This window comes from Raphanus sativus, unplaced genomic scaffold (genome assembly GCF_000801105.2).
Source record: "Raphanus sativus cultivar WK10039 unplaced genomic scaffold, ASM80110v3 Scaffold0642, whole genome shotgun sequence".
Taxonomy (NCBI): domain Eukaryota; kingdom Viridiplantae; phylum Streptophyta; class Magnoliopsida; order Brassicales; family Brassicaceae; genus Raphanus; species Raphanus sativus.
The window spans coordinates 3,006-12,557 of NW_026615959.1; the positions used below are offsets into that span (position 1 = coordinate 3,006).

The 9,552-nt window shown below is 38.9% G+C and overlaps 2 protein-coding genes across 2 annotated transcripts; both read right to left on the bottom strand.

The window, feature by feature from the left end:
• Positions 1-212: 212 nt before the first annotated feature.
• Positions 213-2,262, bottom strand: LOC130502661 (uncharacterized). Its single transcript, XM_056997426.1, has 6 exons — positions 2,156-2,262; positions 1,485-1,760; positions 1,289-1,418; positions 951-1,208; positions 645-872; positions 213-545 (listed from the first exon to the last, which is right to left on the bottom strand). Coding segments are annotated over exons 1-6 (1,134 nt in total). The 5' UTR covers positions 2,158-2,262; the 3' UTR covers positions 213-305.
• A 735-nt stretch (positions 2,263-2,997) lies between these two features.
• On the bottom strand, positions 2,998-6,723 carry LOC108845189 (uncharacterized). Its single transcript, XM_056997425.1, has 4 exons — positions 4,126-6,723; positions 3,945-4,044; positions 3,460-3,843; positions 2,998-3,386 (listed from the first exon to the last, which is right to left on the bottom strand). The coding sequence occupies exons 1-4, from the start codon at positions 6,714-6,716 to the stop codon at positions 3,102-3,104; spliced, it is 3,360 nt and encodes a 1,119-aa protein (XP_056853405.1). The 5' UTR covers positions 6,717-6,723; the 3' UTR covers positions 2,998-3,101.
• Between the last annotated feature and the right edge of the window lie 2,829 nt (positions 6,724-9,552).

Below are 9,552 nucleotides of genomic sequence, written 5' to 3' on the forward strand. Positions count from 1 at the left end.
GATCCGTCGGAATTATCCGACGACATATTTCGTCGGAATATACCGACGGAAAGGGTCGTTGGAATATACCGACGGAAAGGGTCGTCGGAATATACCGACGGATTTATTTCCTCGGAATTTCTGATTTATATATTTTATTAAATAAATTTATTTTATTATTATTTTTTTAATTTTTTAAAATATTAAAATTAATTTAAACAAAAACTGAAATTAAGAAACTAATAATAATATTATAGAAAATAAGTTTTAATACAAACTGAAAAAAAAAACATTTAGAAAGTTTTAAATTAAAAAACAAAAAAAAACTACTGATCCGGGAACAAACGATCCAACTTCTGCATTATCTCGAGGTTGGTCTTCTTCTGATCCGCCAACTCAGCAAGGATTGTAGCATTCTGCTCCTCCAATGCTCCAATCCTTTGATCCTTGTTCTGTAGCTGCTCTAGAATCAATGGATTGGCGTACGGGACTTGAGATGAAGAAGTCGGACACGAAGAAGCACGACGGGCCAACCCTACCAAACGACCCTTTTTTTTAGGGACCGCCTAGAAAAAATTTAAGTTAGTAAAATATAGTAATAGAAAAAATATAAAATTAATAAATAAAGTATTAAAAACAAATATAAGAATAGAAAAAAAAATTACCTTTTCAACCAGCTCGTTGATTTGCAGTCGGGACATGTTGTTCGAAGCACCCGTAGAATCGTCGTCAGAAAGAGGCTGCTGAGAAGCTAGAAAAGCTTCTTTTTGAGATTCCACCATCTCAATGACTTCTCTGATCACCGGATCCTGAATTTCACCCGTCCCTTTGTTGGTGTACGCCTCCTTAATGACGACGAGATGATCGACGGGATTACCATCGTTTTCTTGAATCTAAAAAAAAAAGTGTTAGGTAATGCATATAAAAAATTATTTAAGTAACTAGAAAGACAAATAAAAAAAAAAACTTACCAGTTGATCCTCCTTAGAGGACATACTGCAAGCGCCGAGGTTGTGCACGTAAATACCTTTCCCGCCACGATCGCTCTTCCGGTTGGCGGAGTTCTGTAGAGACTTCTCTATAGTCTCTTCCTTCTCCCAGTGCTGGATCAATTGGGTCCACACCGTCCCGCTAAGTAACCGGGGCTTCCTCTCATCCAGCCATACTTGCTTCCACTCGTAGATCTGCTTCGTGTAGACGGTCTGGCCGGAGTCCCAAGTAAATTCTTGCTACAAAAAACACACAATTTGATTAGTACATATAAAATATAAAAAATTTAAAAATGTTTAAAAAAAAACTTAATAGTTACCGCGAACTGACGAAACCACAACTCGCGTTCCGCGGAAGGGATCGAAGTCCACTTGTCATATCCCGTCTGGAGCATCGAATACATCATCTGGGTGATGCTCCCGCTAATCCCACTGGTCGACTTGTTGAACCTTTAAAAAAAAATGTTAGATTAAAAGGAAAAAAAATAATTGTACAAATGAAATAAAAATACTAACCAAGTCGAGTGTCCCATTCGTGGGTATTGTTCGAGAACCGGGAGATGCTCTCGACCTGGTTGTTGAACCAATATTTCAACTGGCATGACCCCCGGGTCATGTGGAGCGGCTGCAGGAGCTGGAGCGGGAGCCGGAGCGGGAGCCGGAGCGACATGAACCGAGTTTTGTTCGTGAGACGACGAACCCGATGCACGGGAACTGCTCACCGAACTAGCTCGGCCACGGGGTGCGGAACGACGAGGTCGGGCACGCCGACGAACACTCGAATCATCAGACCTAGAAAATAAAATTAATATATTAGTCAAAACATATATATAAAAAATTAAAATTCTTTTTTATCTATATAAAAATTAAAAATTGTTTTATAAACTTCATAAAGTTTTTATCTTCATAAAAATATTTTATCTGCATAAAAACGTTTTTATAAACTTTTATAAATATAGAAAAAAGTTGTTAGAAATATTAAAAATAGGAAAAACGTTTTTAAAAAATCAACAAATCCAATATATAAACCAAAAAAAAAAAACAACAAATCCTAAAATCAAACACCCTAAATCCTAAACTATCCATTCAATTTCGAACATGCAAATCAATCAAACCTCAAATCCTAAAATCTAACATCCTAAACTCAAAAAAAAAATGAAAAAGATAGAGATTGAGATGATACTTACATGGTGGGATGGATTCACGGAGGTGGGGACGCCGGTGGGATGGATTCACGGAGGAGGGGACACCGGATTCGCGGTGAGAATCGCCGGAGAAGAGAGAGAAAACGGAGAGGATTTAGAGAGAGAGGCGAAAATGGTGAAGAAGGAAGAAGGATTGGTTTTTATTTAAAGGAACCGACGGACACGGGTCCGTCGGTATGTCGTCGGAAAAAGAATAAAATATTAAATGCGCGGTTTAATGAAATATTCACGCGGTCCACTTGAAATTTTCACGCGGTTTGTAATTTCGGGAAACTAACAAACCGACGGAATTCCGACGAACATAGATCCGTCGGAATGGGGCAGGTCGTCGGAATTCCATCGGTATATTCTGACCGAATTCCGACGACTTGGGTTTTAGGGTTTAAAAACAAGTTTCTTACTGATCAAATCCAAAACTTTGATAATAAATAGACTATTTAAAAAAGATTAACTATAATAAGGTTTTCAAATCCAATTTTTACACACAATTGTGTTTTGTAGTGTAAGTTTATATTAATATGAATGAAAGTATATGAGTATTAAGATGAGATGTTATGAAACCAATGATATACATATATAATTATTTAAATAACTTGTAAAACTCGAACGGTTGATATGTAATATTATATTAAACATCTAATATGTGTTATTAAAGTAGTTTCGGTATCCAAATATAGATATATTATGATATAAAAATTTAAATATTCAGGTCGTCGGAATTCCGTCAGAGTTTTCCGATGGAATTTCGACGGATTTTATTAAATCCGTCGGAATTCCATCGGAATATTCTGACGGAATTCCGACGAATGGCTAAACCCTGAATTAACCACGAGTCGTCGGAATTTCATCGGAATATTCCGATGGAATACCGACGGATTTTGTTAATTAAAAAAAAAAAACTAATCATACAACTAAGAAAACATAAGTCCTAATCAGAATCTTCAGAATCTGTAGAATCTTCAAAATCTTCGTCAAACTCGCCAATCTCAGCTTCTGGCTCCGAGTGTACAACAGCATCAAGTCCAAACTCGTTAAAATTCTCAACGAGTTCAACCTCTGCCAAATCTTCAACTGCACTCACGTTGCTGGTAGAGTTTGGTTGTAATGGATCATTATCAGAAGGTCCGTTTACTCGTCCTCTTGGGTTGATTTGCGTCACCGTGATCCATGGATCGTCTCGGTACGTAACCCGAGGGTAACTGATGTAGCACACCTATCAATTTTTCAAGGTATTAATAATAATATATAAACCGTTAATTATATTTTTGAATATTAAATTGACATACCTGATCAGCTTGCGAAGCAAGAATGAAAGGATCATAATATTGAAGTTTCCTCCGCGAATGAATCGAAGTAACACCAAACGCATCAGTCTTCACTCCTCGATCTGGGGTGGTGTCATACCAATCACAATAGAATACTACACACCGCAATCCAACCATACCAGGATACTGGATTTCCAATATTTCTTGTATGTTGCCGTAGTAGACATCGTCACCGGAAGAAGAGGAAACACCTCCATCATAAGTTGTCCTAGAATGACCTTTTTTTGCAAAGGCATATCCTCGTGTACAATATTTTGGATATGATTTGACCACATAGTTTGGTCCCCGCACAAACTCGCATATCCAATCATCGAACACAAAACCTCTGGCCAAACCATCAGTCACCTATAAAATAAAATATATATATATATGAGTGAAATGTTTATTATTTTATACTAAATATATATGAGTAAAATGTTAATTATTTCATATATGTTATGACTCACATAATTAAGAAGCCATGCAGCAAATCCGTTATGTCTGAGTTGTTGAAGCTCTTCTTCTGTGGCATGTCTGTAAGTCATACGCAACTCTGCCATATAAACACTATATAAAAAGATATTATTCATATGAAATAAAACTTATTGAAAATTAATATAACAATTTAAATGAAAAATATATTTTTACCTCTCATATTGTAGAACATCTTCACAGTTGGTAAGCAAATATGTTTGCAAATGAGCGTGCTCAATCTCCGTCAGTCTCCGCTTCGTGGGTTTTCCACTTAGTCGTCCTATTTCGCTGAACATGCTTGGGACAGTAACATGATACGTTGCTTTCTCTCCTCTGTCATCATGCCGAGCAGGTCTTCGGTTTTTTGTATGCACTTCTGATGGAAAGTAGTTTTCAGCAAAGTTTGAAGTTTCTTCATTGATCACCTGTGCAATTATAGATCCTTCCACCTTACTTAAATTTTTGATCTTCTTCTTCAGATGATGCATATAACGCTCAAAAAGATACATCCATCGGTACTGCACAGGACCACCAAGCTCCAATTCTCTTGCGAGATGAATAGCAAGATGTTCCATTACATCAAAGAATGATGGAGGAAATATCTTCTCGAGGTTGCAAAGACTAACGGGTACGTTTTCCTTCAAAGTACTAATACCCTCCTCAGTCACTACTCTGGTGCATAAATCACGGAAGAAAACACTTATCCCTGCAACTGCTTCATGAACATTACGTGGTAATAGTGCGGAAAAAGCAAACGGAAGGAGCCGCTGCATAATCACATGACAATCGTGACTCTTCAAGCCAGTAAACTTTTCTTCGCTTCTGTCAACGCAATTACCCAAATTTGATGCATAACCGTCTGGAAATTTCACTTTATCTGTAATCCAATCAAAGAACGCTTCTTTGCCAGCACCATCCAGCCGATAAATGGGAAAAGGTGCCGTACCGTTCTCATCAACGTGAAGTTCAGAACGATCACAGATATCGACTAAATCCAACCTTGACTTCAGATTATCCTTCGTTTTACCTTGGATGTTGAGGATTGTGTTCATCAGATTGTCGAAAAAGTTCTTCTCAATATGCATGACATCTAAGTTGTGACGCAATAGATGACTCTCCCAATATGGCAGATCCCAGAAAATACTCTTTTTATGCCAGTTATGTAGCTCTCCAACAGCATCGACTGGAATGTTTTCATGTCCACCTACGTCTGGCGTCCTTTGTGCACCAAAATCCCTAAACTGTGTCGCCAAATCTTTCCCACTAACTTCCGTAGGTGGATCATCAAACACCTGCTTGTTCTTCGTAAACAAAGTCTTACTCCTACGGTATGGATGATCAGGTGGTAGAAATCTTCTGTGACAATCAAACCAACATGTTTTCCTTCCGTGCTTTAGTTGGAAAGCATCTGTGCTATCTTGACAATATGGACATGAAAGCCTGCCATGTGTTGTCCATCCGGATAACATACCATATGCTGGAAAGTCACTTATTGTCCACATAAGTACTGCCCGCATATGAAAGTTTTCTCTGCACGAAACATCGTATGTCTCAGCACCAACCGCCCATAGTTGTTGTAACTCATATATTAGTGGTTGAAGAAACACATCTAGTGATCTCTTAGGATGAGCTGGCCCGGGGACGAGAATGGAGAGGAACAAAAACTCTCGTCGCATGCACAAATTTGGCGGCAAGTTGTATGGTGTCACAATCACCGGCCATAGAGAATATTGTCTTCCATGCTTTCCAAATGGGCTGAAACCATCAGTGCATAATCCCAGATAAACATTTCTTCTCTGTTCAGCAAATTCTGGATATGTTGATTGGAAATGTTTCCAAGCCTTCGCATCTGAAGGATGTCTAATCTCACCATTTGTAGAATGCTCTGCATGCCATCTCATTGCCTTCGCCGTGCGCTCACACTGATACAACCTCTTCAATCTTTCCGTCAAAGGCAAATACCACATTCTTTTGAATGGTACCGAAACTCTTCCCCTCGTTTCCTGATAACGAGGTTTCCAACAAAATTTGCATTTATCCCGATCCTTATCCGCTCCCCAGTAGATCATGCAGTTGTCGATACATACATCTATCACTTCGTACGGTAATCGAAGACCCGCAACAAGTTTCTGAACCTCGTAGTATGAACCCGGTGCAAGATTATCCTCTGGCAGAACACCTTTAACATAATCAGCTATCGCATCTACGCATTCTTCAGCCAAATTATAATCTGTCTTAATACCCATCAATCTACTTGCAGATGATAAAGGTGAATGACCATCTCTACAACCTTTATACAAAGGTTGTTTTCCTGCATCCAACATGTCAAAATATCTCCCCGATTCGAGATTTGGTTCTTCCCCTCTATAATGATCATGTACCATCTGCTCAGTACCTACACCAAAATCTACATCCATTCTCGGTTCTTCTAACCAACCATAAGACTGAGGTTGTTCGCTAACAGGCTGAGGTTCGCTACCACTACCATATTCAAAACCAGTTTCCCCATGAAGATACCAAACTTTATAATTCCGTGCAAACCCTTTTCTATACAAATGTTTCCAAACTTCCCATTCTTTTATAATTCTATTGTTATTACAAGTAGAGCAGGGACATCTTACCATACCAGTATTTGCATCCGGGTGCTGTTGAACAAGCTTCATGAATTCTCCAATACCTCGAACGTATTCTTCTGTAAGCAAATTGGTGTTGGGATCCAAATGAGGTCTATCCATCCACGAACGAAAATAATCTCCATAAAACATGATTTTTTCGAATTTCTTATGATAAGAGAGAATGAAGAGAGAATGAGGAGTGAATGAGATGAATGAGGAGAGGTTGCATTTATAGGAAAATGCTTACGGCAATCCGACGCCATTCCGACGTAATTCCGACAAATTATAAAAAATCCGTCGGAATTCCGTCGGTTTTTTTAAAATGTCTAACGGCTATAAACGGGCATATTCTTTCTCGCCAACGGTCGAGAGCTTCCGTCGGAACGGCGTCGGTATATTCCGACGACCGTAACGGTTATAATTTTTGTCGGGCTTTCGTCGGAATTGTCGTCGGAATATACCGACGACCGCCTTTCGTCGGAAGTTCGTCGGACTATTCCGACGAAATACCGACGAACCCGTGTTTTTGGGTTTCGTCGGTATGTCGTCGGAATGTGGTCGGAATGGTCCGACGACTTCACTTTCCGTCGGAGTGGTCGTCAGAATTTCCCTGTTTTTCTTGTAGTGAGTGTGTGTGCTCAAATCCCTGAAAAATGCTCCAATGCCTTGTATATTCAAAAAACAATTAAACACATTAGTAGTCATATTATTTATTAGTGCATATTTTTGAGTAATAAAAAAATTAATGAGTAATTATATATTACCTGCAAAAGTGCTTCATGTACTTTTGTCGGAAGTAGCTCCGCAAATGCAAAGGGAAGTAGTCGTTGCATAACGACATGACAATCATGACTCTTCATCCCAGAGAGTTTTTGGCTCTTTTCAATAGATCTAGAGAGGTTTGAAACATACCCATCGGGAAACTTCACTGCTGATGCCACCCAATTGAACAAGACCGACTTTTGTTCTGAAGACAATCTGAATATCGGTACAGAAACTTGTCCATTGCTTTTTATATGTAACTCGGGTCTTGAGCAAATATCAGGCAAGTCTAACCTCGATTTTTGACTGTCTTTTGTCTTCCCTGGGACATTCAATATTGTATTCATGATGTTCTCAAAAAAATTCTTCTCTATATGCATCACATCGAGGTTGTGGCGCAAAAGAAGATCCTTTCAATACGGCAACTCTCAAAATATACTCTTCTTGTGCCAGTTGTCGTGAACTCCGTAATAATCAGGTATATTACCGGGAACATGCCAATTACCACCCCGAGGAACTGTTTCTAGAGCTCCGTAGTAATTGATTTCCTTTTCAATTTGTTCTCCGGTTAAATATAAAGGAGGAGTGTCTCTCACAACCCTTTTCTGCCTAAACAATTTCTTGTTTCTTCGATAAGGATGATTAATGGGAAAAAACCGACGGTGACAATCGAACAACTTGTCTTCCTACCGTTCTTTAGTTGAAATGCATCTGTCATTCCATTACGATATGTACAAGATAATCTCCCACGTGTAGTCCCATAAGCATGAAAGTCACTTATGGTCCACAAAAGCATCGCTCGCATCGTAAAATTCGTCTTCGTTGACCAGTCATACGTCATCACCCCTGTTGACCACAAATCTTTCTACTCTTTTATCAGTGGCTGTAGAAAAACATCCAGAGACCTATTTGGATGGTTCGAACCATGTATTAACATGGTCAAGAATAGAAACTCCCGTTGCATGCACATATCCGGAGGCAGGTTGTGTGGCGTCAGAAAGACTGGCCACAATGAATATTGTCTCCGTAACATACCAAAGGGACTAAATCCATCCATGCATAATCCGAGATACACATTTCGGCTATTGCTAGCGAATTCTGGATGTACTTTGTTAAAATGTTTCTAAGCTCTTGCATCTGATGGATGAGTCATCTCACCATCCGTATGAGTATGCTTGGCATGCCATCTCATCTTTCTAGTAGTCTCCTAAGATTGGTACAATCTTTTCAATCTGTCGGTAATTGGTAGGTACAACATCTTTTGGTACGGTACCCTATTACGTCCTCATCCTTGCGGTTTGAGTCGTGGTTTCTTGCAGAATCGACAATCTTCTAACTTCTCATCATCTCCCCAGTAGAGCGTGGAGTTGTCGATGAAAACGTCTATCATCTCAGAAGGTAACCCAAAACTATAAACTAGTTTATGAATCTCATAATAAGAATTAGTAGACACATTGTCTTCTGGCAAATACTCTTTAAGCAAGTTTGTCCATGCATTCATGCAACTTTCAGGTAGATTGTAATCAGTTTTGATACTCATCATTCTAGCAGCCAACGACAATTTAGAGAGACCTTTTCTACAACCACTGTAAAGAAGGTCTTTAGAGAGACCTTCTCTACAAATACTCTTTAAACAAGTTTGTCCATGCATTCATGCAACTTTCAGGTAGATTGTAATCAGTTTTGATACTCATCATTCTAGCAGCCAACGACAATTTAGAGAGACCTTCTCTACAACCATTGTAAAGTGGCTGATTCGCAGCATCTAACATTTCATAAAAGAAATTTGCATCTATGTTAGGTTCTTCAATTTCATCATCATCATCATCATGAGCTACAAATGCATCAGTTACCATATCATAAACCCTCTCATAATCTACCATCTACTCATCCTGATGGTAACTATGTTGATTATGCAAATGATCAACCGGTTCATCTTGCAAATTGCTATTAATACTACTAGCTTCATTCTCCTAATTATAATCTTCTCCATGTTGAAACCAGATATAGTAATTTAGCATGAAACCTCTATTTATTAAATGCTTCCAAACATTTTCAAGAGTTGCCAGATTTGAATTGTTGCATTTGCGACAAGGACAAAACATCTTGCCAATTTCCTGGGCGAGCGGTGTAGAATCTACTTGATGCATAAATGTCTCCAGTCCTTCGACATATTCTTTTGTCACTCTCGTGTTAGCATCTCTGTGTGTGTACATCCACATCC

Bases quoted from the DNA above. Each gene is read 5' to 3' on its own strand.
- LOC130502661 (XM_056997426.1), bottom strand. The intron at 1,209-1,288 runs GTAACTATTAAG...TGTTTTTTGTAG, and splicing joins TGTGGTTTCGTCAGTTCGCG to CAAGAATTTACTTGGGACTC. The intron at 873-950 runs GTAAGTTTTTTT...TTTTTTTTTTAG, and splicing joins CCTCTAAGGAGGATCAACTG to ATTCAAGAAAACGATGGTAA.
- LOC108845189 (XM_056997425.1), bottom strand. From the start codon at position 6,716: ATGTTTTATGGAGATTATTTTCGTTCGTGGATGGATAGACCTCATTTG. The intron at 4,045-4,125 runs GTAAAAATATAT...CTTTTTATATAG, and splicing joins GATGTTCTACAATATGAGAG to TGTTTATATGGCAGAGTTGC. The intron at 3,844-3,944 runs GTGAGTCATAAC...TTTATTTTATAG, and splicing joins CTGCATGGCTTCTTAATTAT to GTGACTGATGGTTTGGCCAG.